The sequence below is a fragment of the Capricornis sumatraensis genome, chromosome 6 (assembly GCF_032405125.1).
Source record: "Capricornis sumatraensis isolate serow.1 chromosome 6, serow.2, whole genome shotgun sequence".
Classification (NCBI taxonomy): domain Eukaryota; kingdom Metazoa; phylum Chordata; class Mammalia; order Artiodactyla; family Bovidae; genus Capricornis; species Capricornis sumatraensis.
In genome coordinates this window covers 9,504,364-9,517,737 of record NC_091074.1, presented here as the reverse complement: position 1 = coordinate 9,517,737, position 13,374 = coordinate 9,504,364, and the positions used below count along the sequence as shown (strand labels likewise).

The window sequence follows — 13,374 nt, the reverse complement described above, 5'->3', positions numbered from 1 at the left end:
GAAGCCCAATAAAAACAGCACTTGCAGTGTTGGGATTATATAACCATTAGCCGCTGCCGTGGATCTGGGTCCATGCAGAAGGCCACGTAACCAGTGTCGGGGGTCCTGCCCCGCTACAGGTGGGATGGGCCCAGCTCCTGTGTCTGGTGGGTCCTCTTTCCATTTCTTTCCATTTTCCTCATGTCTCCCCAGTCATATGGGAGTCACATTTTTTGCATCATGTGTCATCTCTCTAGTGAGTGGATGTGGGTTTGCATAGGAGTTGCCTCCTTGAATAATTTTTTTTTTCATCTGAAATGCACAGGGCATAAACCTCCTGAGATTTTGTGTGTTTAAAGATGTCTTTGTTTTGCCCATGCACATAAGTAACAAGTTAGCTGGCTGAGATCTTCTGATCATGTTTATTATAAGATATTGAACATAGTTCCCTGTCCTTACTGTTCATCTATAGCATATATAGTAGTTTGTATCTCTTAATCTCATCCTCACAGTTTATCCCTCCCCGCCTTGCCCCACTGGTAACCATAAGTTTGTGTTCTATGTCTATGAGTCTGTTTCTGGTTTGTAAATAAGTTCATTTGTATCATCTTTTTAAGATCACATGTATAAGTAATGTATGATATTTGTCTTTGTCTGTCTTCCTTCACCTAGAATGATCATTTCTGGGTCCATCCATGTTACTACAAATGGCATTATTTCATTCTTTTCAGTGGCTGAGTAAATATATATATATATATATATATATATATATATATATATATGAATATATGTATGTATATCTGTGTATATAGATACATATCTATTCCACACCTTCTTTTCTAATCATCTGTTGATGGACATTTAGGTAGGTACCTTTCACATCTTGACTGTTGTAAATAGTGCTGCTGTGAACACTTGGGTGCATGTATCTTTTCCAGCTATGGTTTTCTCCAGATGCATGCCCAGGAGTAGGATTGCTAGAGCATTTGATAATTCTCCTTTAGTTTTTAAGGAGCCTTCATACTGTTCTCCATAGGGGCTGCACCAGTTTACATCCCCACTAGCAGTGTACTGCGGTTTTCCTTTCCTCCACACCCTCTCCAGCATTTGCTATTTGCAGAGTATTTGATAACAGCCATTCCGACCTGCATGAGGTGGTGCCTCATTGCTCTTCTGATCTGCATTTCCCTAATAATTAGCAATGTTGGATACCTTATCACGCTCCCATTAGCCATCTTCATGTCTTCTTTGGAGAAATGTCTATTTAGATCTGCCCATTTTCTGTTGGGTTGTTCAGCTTTTGAATATGAGCTGTTTGTGTATTTGGGAAACTAAGCCCTTTTAGGCTGCATCGTTTGCAAATATTTTCTCCCAGGCTCTCGGCTGTCTTTATTTTGTCAGTGCTTTCCTTTGCTGCACAGACGCTTATAAGTGTAGGTTGGTCTCATGTGTTTATCTTTGCTTGGACTTCTGTTCCTTTGGGGAAGTGGGACACTCACCATCTTGATCGTTAGCCCTGCTGTCGATATTTTTCTGTCCAGCCATTGAAATGCTTTTAGTGTATTTATAAGCTTTAATGAAAGAATTTGACTATCTTAAAAGTGAATATAATTTGACTACTCACACCAAAGGCTTTTTGGTCTGTTTTTTACTTTTTTAAGATATCAACTAATGACTTTCATTTTGAGATATAGTTCACATACTAATAAAATTCACCCATTTACAGCCACTGAAATTTTCCTGATTTCACTTGCTTTCAAGTCTTCTTCTCTAAGTTCTTAAAAATTTCTGGTATGCTAATACATGTTTGTTGGAAAAGGTCAGTTTTCATTCCAATCCCAGAGAAAGCCAAATGCCAAAGAATGTTCAAACTACCGCACAGTTGTACCCACCTCACATGCTGGTAAAGTAATGCTCAAAATTCTCCAAGCTAGGTTTCAACAGTATGTGAACCTTGAACTTCCAGATGTTCAACAGTATGTGAACCTTGAACTTCCAGATGTTCAATCTGGATTTAGAAAAGGCAGAGGGACCAGAGATCAAATTGCCAACATCCGTTGGATCATAGAAAAAGCAAGAGAATTTCAGGAAAATATCTACTTCTGTTTCACTGACTTTGACTGTGTGAATCACAGCAAATTGTGGAAAATTTTCGAGAAATGGGAATACCAGACCACCTTACCTGCCTCCTGAGAAATCAAATGCAGGTCAAGAAGCAACAGTTAGAACTGGACATGGAACAACAGTCTGGTTCCAAATTGGGAAAGGAGTACGTCAAGGCTGTATATTGTCACCCTGCTTATTTAACTTCTATGCAGAGTATATCACGCATAGTGCTGGGCTGGATGAAGCACAGGCTGGAATCAAGACTGCCAGGAGAAATGTCAGTAACCTCAGATATGCAGATAACACCACTTTTATGGCAGAAAGCAAAGAGGAACTAAAGAGTCTCTTGATGCAGGTGAAAGAGGAGAGTGAAAAAGCTGGCTTAAAACTCAACATTCAAAAAACGAAGATCATGGCATCTGGTCCCATCACTTCATGGCAAATAGATGGGGAAACGGTGGAAACAGTGACAGATTTTATTTTCTTGGACTCCAAAATCACTGCAGTGAGTGCAGCCATGAAATGGCTCCTTGGAAGATGCTCGCTGCCTTGGAAGAAAAGCTATGGCAAATCTAGACAGCATATTAAAAAATAGTGACATCACTTTGCCAACAAAGGTCTGTATAGTTAAAGCTCTGGTTTTTCCAGTGGTCATCTATAGATGTGAGGGTTGGACCATAAAGTTGAGCCCCGAATAATTGATGCTTTTGAACTGTGGTATTGTAGAAGACTGTTAGGAGTCCCTTGGACTGCAAGGAGATCAAATCAGTCAATCCTAAAGGAAATCAGTCCTGAATATTCATTGGAAGGACTGATGATGAAGCTGAAGCTCCAATACTTTGGCCACTTGATGCAAGGAACTGACTCATTAGAAACGATCCTGATGCTGGGAAAGATTAAAGGCAAGAGGAGCAGGGGATTACAGAGGATGAGATGGTTGGATGGCATCACTGACTTGATGGACAGGAGTTTGAGCAAGCTCCGGGAGTTGGTGATGGACAGGGAAGCCTGGTGTGCTGCAGTGCATGGGGTCACACGGGCTGAGTCGGACACGACTGAGCGACCAAACTAAATTAAATGCATGTTTTCCCTCTTTTTCTAGAACTTCCATGTGTTAGTCGCTCAGTCATGTCTGACTCTTTGCAACCCCATGGGCTACATCCCACCAGACTCCTCTGTCCACGGGATTTCTGAGGCAGGAATACTGGAGTGGGTTGCTGTGTCCTTCTCCAGGGATCCTCTAGACCCAAGGATCGATCCTGGGTCTCCCACATTGCAGGCAGATTCTTTACCATCTGAGCCACCAGGGACTCAAGCAAGTAAACACCGGTGTTTAGCCACGACTGCATACCGCCCTGATTTGCGGGGTGCTCTTTGATTTCCTTTCCTAGATCAGATAAAACAACCAAAGTACAAGCAGATGCCCATCTCAGTGCCCTGACCTTCTGTTGGGTGGTTGTATATCAGTGAACACTACATAGGCCACCCCACTGACTTCTCACACAGAGTTCCTGGTCGTAGGACACCAGACACACCCTGGCGACTTGGCCAGAGGGTATGAGGCTGGTGGGGGCGGGCCGGGGGGACAGGCAGAAACGCCTCTCCTCTCTTAGGATTGTGAGGTTGCTGTGAAAGGGTGTGGGGAGGAGGGACCTCGTCTTTCAGTAAATGCACTTACTGTGTGTAAGGCCCAGAGCTGGGCCCTGCAGGGGACTCACGACTGTGTCAGAGACTATCCCTGCTCTCAGAGTGTTTTATGTCTCACACTGTTACTAGCTAAGAATGCAAGTGTATATTTAAAAGGTACAGTTAAGCCAACCATAGACAACCGTAGACAACCATCTGGGGTCCAGAAGGAGATGTACATCTCTATTAAGGAATAAGAAAGGGGTTGGACACTGTTGTATTTGAGTTGTGTCTTGTAAGGTAAATGGGCTTCTGACAAGTGGACGTGGGGTCTGGGGAAGAGGGCTCTTCAGATGGAGAGAGTGTTGGAGAAATGTCCCAGGGCTGGGAGAAGAGAGACTGTGTTGGGGACTAGGGAGTTAGAATATTGGATACCTACTGAGAAAGGAGGATGAGGTATTTGAGAAAATTGTTTGGGATCTTAAGTGTTAGGAGAAGAGTTTGAACCGAGTTTGCTGGAAGGGAATTGGAAAAAGCCTGATCTGATAGAAATGATAGTTTTAACGAGATGAGTGTGGTAGATCTCTTGGCGTGAAATCCAGTGAGTTGATTCTGGTCTGCCCACTGGGCTGTCAGGAGACTGCCCTGGTCTCACTGTGCACACAGCCTGTGGACAGGACAGCCTAGTTGCTTTACCCAAAGAAACATTCAGTTATAACACAGTTTTAAAAACACAGATATGTAGTAGGTATTTAGTAGATCTTTAGCCATAATTGAATCCATTCCCATGGCCACCTCAAATGATCAAATTTCTCATCTCAGATTTTATTATGAATGCAGCCAGAATCATCAGGTATCTTCTTATGCCGTACATTGTTGTTCAGTCGCTGAGTTGCATCTGAGTTGTTGCAACCCCATGAACTGCAGCACACCAGGCTTCCCTGTCCTTCACTGTCTCCTGGTGTTTGCTCAAATTTATGTCCACTGAGTCTGTGATACTATCCAACCATTTCATCCTCTGTCTTCCTCTTCTCTTCCTGCCCTCAATCTTTCCCAGCATCAGTGTTTTCCAGTGACAAAACATGGTCCACTGGAGGAGGGACTGGCAAGCCACTCCAGTATTCTTGCCTTGAGAACCCCAGGAACAGTATGAAAAAACTGTCATTTGTTTTAAATGCTTATTACAAGTCTTGCTTAATTTACACTCACTGCTATATATTTAATCATCTAGAAATATAAAAAATAATTTATCTCTTTATGATTTATTTTGGTTGAATGTTAGTGTTAGTTGCTCAGTCATGTCTAACTCTTTGTGACACCCTAGACTGTAGCTTGCCAGACTCCTCTGTCCATGGGATTTCCCAGGCAAGAATATTGGAGTGGGCACCTGTTCCCTTCTCCAGGGGATCTTCCCTACCCAGGGATCAAACCTGTGTTTCCCGAATTGCAGGCAGATTCTTTACCATCTGAGCCACCAGGGAAGCCCCTCATTTTGGTTGAAAATACTTTAATTCATAACCTATTGTTTGGTTATTTAGAGAAAGAAGAGTTAGGTTTGGGCTTATCAGAAGTATCTTAGTAAATCTTTCCTTTTAGGTTTCTCTTATTTCTTATTTTTGGAAATCATTATACTTGAATTGGAATACAGGTTTATTTTTTTTTTAAGAGTGCTTCAATAAAATCACTCGTTTCAAAATAATAATCTGCTATTGATAAAAATTATTTATTGCACATGGGTATTTCTTTTCCTCTTATATCATCATATATTTGGAGAAATTAAGGCATAAAGACAGTGTTTTTCAGTAACACTCATCTCACCCACAGAATATTTTCAAGTATTTTAAGCATCCTTTTAAGACAGACTTAGTCAAAGGTGAAAGAGCTTAGTTGAAAAGGCCAGAAGATTGTACTTCGACCTGTTTTTGAAAGCCCAGATCCCACAGCTTTTGCACCCACGAGTTTGTTTCCTTATTGAAGATGTTGATGGTGCCGTCTGGGTTCACAGGGTTGACTTTCCGTCCTTAGAGTAGATTGTTCCATAGTGAGAGCATGTCACGCTCTGTGACTCCGTGCCGTCTTCACATTGGCTCTGCCAGCAGAGCAGTCCTTCGGAAAGCAGGCACATTATGCGTCACTCTTGCATGGAAAGCACACGTGGTCTGAGGACGGGCCGAGTGTGTGTGGCCCACAGCTGAGCTGCCTCAGCTCTCCTGTAACCTAGACCCCAGGGTGTTGGGGTCGCATTTAGGTCCTTCACACCCAGATGTCTTCTTCCCAAATGTGCCATCAGTGACCCTGCCCACACCTCATCCCCTCCGCATGCTGGAGAGGCCACCCCTAAAGAGGGGACAGAGGCAGAACCAGCAGGCATGAAAGCACCCTCTCGGATGGTCTGGTAGCCACAGGAGTCATCGAGATCACAGGTTGTCCTGTCTTCCTTTGCCTTTGGGCGGAACTCATCTTGTGAGAAGTTGGATTCTTCCAAGTCTCCAGTGACAGAGGTGTCATAATTCACTGCAGTATTGAACAGCCCTTGGCTGTCAGGAAATCCTTTCATCCCACTTAAATAATGTATGCATCCGTTTCAGCCTGTGTTTTTCCATCAGCAAATACGGAGCTGACTTACTCTCCCTGCATGAGACTTCTCTGTTGTATTTGAAGACTGAGTGCCCCACGAATACATCTCAGCTTCTGCAGCTTGTCTTTCATAGTATTTTCAAATATTATGTAGAGAGAATAGGTGAGATGTAAGTAGAGTCATCTGTACCTCTCTCTCCCCACTGAGAGCCCTGTGTCCCTTCTGTTTGTGGATTTCAGACTGTGTCCAAGCCATCCAGGGAGAGGCCGCTGGCACTGGTGTGGGGTCAGATGGCCACAGACACCCGCTGCTCGGCCTCAGTGCTGGGCCTCCTTCCTGTCGGGTGTTGGTCTCTGCTTCGGCATTGCTGGTCTCTTGTTTGCCCAGGTAGGCTTGTTACTGACTGAGACACTTGCATATCTTTCCCCCCACATGCGTACATAGTTGCAGATCCGGCGTATGCGGTCATTTCTAAGTTTTCTTCACTGTGAGGCCACTGGTTTATTTTTAAAACATTTTAATATTGAAGTAAAACTTCCATTAAGTGAATCACAGTGTGGAAATCCTCAAATGTGGAATTATACTGAGTTTTGACACATGTCTACAGCTGACTAACCAACATCCCAGCCAGATATAAAATACATCTATTTTCTCATGCCTTGTGAGGGTTTCTTTATAGTAGTTTGGCTTTACCTATTCTCAAAGTCATATAAATGTAATTTATATATATGTATTCTGATACCATTCTAATGGTGGAAAGTGAAGAGGAACTAAAGAGCCTCTTGATGAGGATGAAAGAGGAGAGGGAAAAACCTGGCTTGAAACTCAACATTAAATAAACTATCATGACATCAGTCCCATTACTTCATGGCGAACAGAAGGGGAAAAAGTGGAAACAGTGACAGATTTTATTTTCTTGGGCTCCAAAATCACTGCAGATGGTGACTGCAGCCACGAAATTAAAAGACACTTGCTTCTTGCAAGGAAAGCTATGACAAACCTAAACAGTGTAATAAGAAAGCAGAGACATCACTTTGCCAACAATGGACCATCTAGTCAAAGCTATGGTTTTTCCATTAGTCATGTATGGATGTGAGAGCTGGACCATAAAGAAGGCTGAGCGCCAAAGAATTGATGCTTTCTAAGGGGAGTGCTGGAGAAGACTCTTGAGTCCCTTGGACAGCCAGGAGATCAAACCAGTCGATCCTGAAGGAAATCAACCCTGAATATTCATTGAAAGGACTGATGCGGAAACTCCAATCCTTTGGTCACCTGATGCAGAGAGCCAGTTCATTGGAAAAGACCCTGATGCTGGGAAAGATTGAAGGCAAAAGGAGAAGTGGGTGACAGAGGATGAGATGCTTAGATAGCGTCACCAACTCAATACACATGAATTTGAGCAAGCTCCAGGAGGTCGTGAAGGACAGAGCAGCCTGGCGTGCTGCAGTCCACGGGGTCACAAGGAGTCGGGCACGACTGAGTGACTGAACGACAGTTCTGATACGTGTTTATTCTGGTTTTCCATCCATAAGCGTCTGTAAGTTGCCCTTTTCTCTGTTTTAAACTAGCTGAGGAGCCCAGCGTTCATCTTCGGCAGATGGACCACCTGGGTTCCCAGTGTTCGCATTGTGAATAGCTCTGCAGGGAGCATTCCTGTGTAGACCTTTATGTGGACACAGCTTCATTTCTTGGATTAACACCCAGCACTGGAATTGTGGGGCCATGAGGAGCTGTGTTTGTAACCTTACAAGAAACTGTTCAGTAGTTTTCCAGAGTGGTTACACCATTTTAAATGCCCACCAGCAGCGTGTGTGAGTTGTTGGCTCTGTTTCATTAACAGTTTCTGTTGTCAGCCTTTTAAGTTTTAATCATCCTAGTGGGTATGAAGCAATAACACGTTGTGGTTTTAGTTTATATTTCCCTGATGCCCAGGGACGTTGCGTACCTTTGCGGTTCCTTTTGGAAGGGTGTGTTCAGATCTTCTGCCTGGTTGTCAGCTGGGTTGGTGGGTTGGTATTTACTTGCAGTTCTTCATATTTCTGAATTTAAGTCCCTTGTCAGATACAGGTATTGCAAGTCTTTCCTCCTGTATGTAGCATGAATTTTTATAGTTTTATTGTCTCGTTTGATGAACAGAATTTTTCAGTTTTGATAAAGTTCGACTTGTAAATTTTAATGTTTAGTTAAGATGGGGGGGGGTGCAAAGGAGACCTACCTCATCATTAAGATATTATTCTGTGTGTTTTCCTAGAAAACTTACAGGTTTAGATTTTGCATTCGATTCTGAGATCCATCTCAAGTTATAGTGGCGTGAGGTAGGGGTTTCTCCTATGGACTTCTAAGAGTTCCACATCCATTGTTGAAAAGACTTTCTTTTCCCTAGTTAAGTTGCCTTGACACGTTTACTTGATTGTCCATATGTGTGTGGGTCTGCTCCAGTGCTGTTTTAATTCTGAAACTGTGAACTGCCTTTCGCATTTAATGTCATGTTCAAATTATATGAGCATCTCTCCCCACTACATCAATGAAAACCCTGGACCAAAAAAAAGAAAAATCTAGCCCAGACAGTTGAACTAGAGATCTCACCTGACCGTCCTGTTCAGTATTGGAACCTGCTCCCATATGCCCCTGCCCCTGTGCTTCCGGCTCACCCACCTTCCTGGCTTTCTGTGACGGTTGGACGGGGGCCTTGCAGAGCCCCTCAGGCAGGGCCGTTCTTCCCTGTCTGCCCATGGCCCCGGGGCAGGTGGGAGGAAAGGCAGGCAAGGGCAGGGCTCTTGCCGGGAATCCAGGTGTTTCCCAAATAAAATAGTCAATGCTTTACCAGGAAATAGCCCTCATCCTGCCATGAATCCTCAAGACAGCAGATCAAGTTACTGTCACTAATTTTCCCAGGAAATTTTGCTGCTCTCTGCAAAATGTTATCATAATTATTAAAAGTGATGAAACAGAAAACTAACAGGGTGACGAGCGGCATGAGTTCCCTTCATTTTATTTCAGTGACTGCATTCTCAAGAGCTCTCTTCCCTTTGAAACATTTGTAAGATTTGTTTTCTGTAATGGTTTGTCAGTTGGGCGCTCCATGTTTAAGGCCATCCAAGAAAAAATACAATATATCAGCTGTGTGACTGCTTCCTCATAACCACCAGAAGAGTCGGTGAGAAAGATGTTTGTTAGCTGTGGTTGCTGCAGGCTTGGCTTCGCGTTTTTCAGATGCCAACAGTTCACTCAGTGCAAAGCCCTCAGCTGCCCTCTTCCAGAGCGTGTCACGTTTTCAGCTTTGTCTGCAGCACACACTGAGGGGGACGCCAGTTAGCAGCGGCGGCTCTCGTTTCTCCAGGTTCTCCTTGTGCACAGGTGCCAGGTCCCCTGGCAGCCCCAGGGGCTGCGGAGTGACAGGCCTCCTTCCTCCCTCTGCTCTTCCTGTGTCCACCGTGTGTGTCCACCACGTGCTGGGCCCAGAGGAGGTGCTGGGGACAGGCCCCACGGGTGTGCAGCCATGCATCCCCACGGAGCATGACTCACAAGCCTGGGGGGTATGGTCCGCGTGTCCGTAGCTGGTGAGCCTGACCCACCGTAGAATTGTCTTTGAAGCAGCTGACCCTGTGGAGGTGGTTTTTCCCACGTAGCCATCACAGTTCAGTGCTCAGCCCACCAGCGATGAGGTTCATTCTTCCCTTATTCATCCAGCAGGGCTGTGATCACGGGCACCCAGGTGGGTGCTCATGAGGAGAGATGGGAGCCTGCAGCCCCTGTGCCCAGGTACCCTGGTCTCATGGGGACCAGGCTGGGAGCCAAGTGAGGATGGTGTGCAGTGGGCTCAGGACGAGCAGCTGCTCCTCCTACCCTGAGGGTGGGTGGGGACCTCCCCCAGGCGGCAGCATTCAGTCTAGTCCTAAAGCAGATGCGGCTAGTACGTGTGGGAACGGACTGTCCTGTGGGCCTTCACCCAGCCCCGAACTTGGTCTTATTTATGGGTGATTCCAAACAACAGAAGCTTCCGTGCCAGACAGACAGGAAACTGTAAGAGGGGGAAAGCCGGCCTCCTCGTCACCTCAGGATGTGTCCCTCCGGGGACATACTGGGGACCCTCCAGGTAGGAACGTGGTGGGGGCCGGGTGCCCTTGGTAAGCTCCGGTGGAAGACTGTCAGTCCGTCCAGGCTGCCTCGTAAAACACCCCAGATGGCACAGCTTGTAAATGACAAGCACGATTTCTCACACTGTAGCATCTGGCAAGTCCAGGACCAGCTGTCTGGAGGAGGCCCTCCTGTCCACTGCTTGTGCCCCTTGCTGCGCCCTCACTGTGGGGCTTCTGGGCTGCTAATTGCACTGCTGAGGGCCCCACCTCATGCCCTGAGCACCCAGCTCTCCAGCATCGCCTTGGAGGGGGTGGGCTTCAGCATCCGCATCACAGGGGCACACAGACATTCAGACAGGAGCACGGAGCCAAGGCGCCCCTGATACTGGAGATGGTGACAGCAGACTGGCCCGCCTGCTGAGGGTGGAAACCGGGGCAGGAGGGCGTCCACACAGGGGGCTCAGTTCTTTCTGGAAGTTTCTGGAAGCCAAGTTGCAATCAGCCAGAGTTTATACCAATTGGGATACAGCTCAGTCATTAAACTTTACACATTTTATTGCTGTTCCTATGACAAGAGTATCTTCTAAATGTTCTTTTTAGTAGGCCATGGAATCTTTTTTACTTTATGGGGCAGTAAGAAATGCATGAAGGAATTTGAATTTAGAGGGGCTGTTGTGCATCTATATCTGGGCACTGGCATTTAGAGTCTATAAAATCAATTGGCAGTGAAGGTTTTATTTACACGTGAGGACCTCAGCCAGACCACCACGCTGCTCTTTGCCAGATGTACTGGAGTACGCCTGATAGGGCAGAAATGGGCCGGAAAGCAGTGAATCAGAAGTGTCCGTGTGCCGCTCTCATGAGGATTTAATGTCCTATAAAATACCTGTATATATAATGGAGAAGCAAAAACATTAGAAAAGTATAACAGGCCCATGCCATAGTTATTCTTTTTTATGGGAGGAAAGCAGTCACTGTTTACCGAAGTGTGTTTTTGGGTTAAGAACTGTTGTCAAAGCTCACATTGCCTGCGATGCCCAGCCGCCGCCTCTGGCTCTCTCTCTGGCCGGCTCTGCCCCTGAGCCTCCCTTTCATATGTAGCCAAGTGAAATGTAAACTCCGCGGATGCCGGGGCCCTTGCCCGGGAAGCAGTTTGGGAAGGCGGCCGAAGGTCTGGGGGCCAGGGGAGGCTGCAACCCCCAGCCTTTGCAGGAGGTGACCGAGGGGCCCCTGTGGCTCCCAGCTCTCGGGATGGTTTTGGCACAAGGAAAATGCAGTCTTGCTTGCTTTTCAATCACTTTACTCTATATCCTTCATTGTCGGCAGTCTCTGTGGGGATCAGCCTTTTAAAAATCAGTGAACTTTGCTGGGTTTGAAATCAGGGTGAGATTCATTTTATTTAATACAGGAAGTTTTCTTTGGGGAAGTCTGACACAAACTGACTTTGCAGTCTCTTGGAATTTAATTGAATCAGCCCAGTGGAGCAGGACAGGGCCAGGGGCCCAACGTCTGTTGGTGGGTTAGAGTGCCGTCAACCCCTGGCTGCCTTCTGCAGGGCTCCTGGTCACTGAACGAACCCAACACGCAAGGCAGTGTGTTTCCGGTTGCAGGCACCAGGGTATAACCAGGCTGTTGCCTGAAGTTTACTCCTGCCACTCACTGTGTTGAAAGTACTGGGCAATCTTTGCTGTTCAGTTGCTCAGTCGTGTCCAACTCTTTTCAACCCCATGGTCTGCAGCACAGCAGGCTTCTCTGTCCTTCACATCTCCTGGAACTTGCTCAAACTCATGTCCATTGAGTTAGTGATGCCATCCAACCGTCTCGTCCTTTGTTGTCCCCTTCTCCTCCTGCCTTCAATCTTTCCCAGCATCAGGATCTTTTCTCTTGAGTCGGCTCTTCGTATCAGGTGGCCGAAGGTGTGGAGCTTCAGCTTCAGCATCAGTCCTTCCAACAAATATTCAGGGTTGATTTCCTTTAGGATTGACCTCCTTGCAGCCTTTGGCACTCAGCCTTCTTTTTGGTGCAGTTAATGTCAGAATTTAAGTTTTTAATGAGTTTTTGAATTTTATGCCAGGAAGCCAGCTTAGCGGTATTCCACATCCTAAAAACCCTGAATAGGGTGGAAGCCTGGCTACATTAGCCTTAGGAATAGAGTGCCTTCTCAGGGTCCGGGGGTGTCTTGCTGTTATTTCCTCGTGTGACATGGTTTTGTTTGCTCTTGGTGACACACACACACATGCAGTTTTTTATGTGGGATTGTCTTCCTAAGACAAAGTGTGTATTTGATCTGGACCTATTAACAACCACAGTGAAACAGTTGAATTTTCAGACATTTTGGGACAGTTCTTTCATTAAAACTCCCCTCTTTCCTTCAGGGAATACCTCAGTTACCATGTGCCAAAGCATTATACAACTACGAAGGCAAGGAGCCCGGGGACCTAAAGTTCAGCAAAGGCGACATCATTGTCCTGCGGCGACAGGTGGATGAGAACTGGTACCACGGCGAGGTTGGCGGCGTCCACGGCTTCTTCCCCACCAACTTCGTGCAGATCATCAAACCGTTACCTCAGCCCCCGCCTCAGTGCAAAGCACTTTATGACTTTGAAGTTAAAGACAAGGAAGCTGACAAAGACTGCCTTCCGTTTGCAAAGGTAAAGTTAGAGCACATTGCCTTCTGTTTGCCAGCTCTTCTGTGTACCTCCATGCATGAACTATGGCCTGTACAAAAAAATACAATAGTTTTATGTGAACTCTCTCTCTGTGCTTCTAAAAATATGTGGAAGCAGGCTTCTCAGATCAGAAAGACAGTAATTTTGTGCACAGAGTGTTCTCTATGAAAGATAATTTTGGTTGACGCGCTGTATGGTATCATTTTCATATTTCGGGCCTAAATGTAATTCTAAGCTATGATTTCGGGTGGGTGCATGCCACTCGGGGATTTTAATTCCCTGAATTATGAATAACAAAATGAAGCATCATTACTTCCTTATTTTATATGTAAATTTC

General features: G+C 45.7%; 1 protein-coding gene across 4 annotated transcripts in view; it reads left to right on the top strand.

Annotated features, from left to right (window-relative positions):
* The window catches only part of SH3RF1 (SH3 domain containing ring finger 1), a 164,545-nt gene that overhangs the window by 101,621 nt on the left and 49,550 nt on the right, over positions 1-13,374 (top strand). For all 4 annotated transcript variants that reach the window (XM_068973956.1, XM_068973958.1, XM_068973957.1 and 1 more), the window contains exon 3: positions 12,744-13,019. In XM_068973956.1, the coding sequence (XP_068830057.1) occupies positions 12,744-13,019 (276 nt within the window). The remainder of the gene's footprint in view (positions 1-12,743; positions 13,020-13,374) is intronic.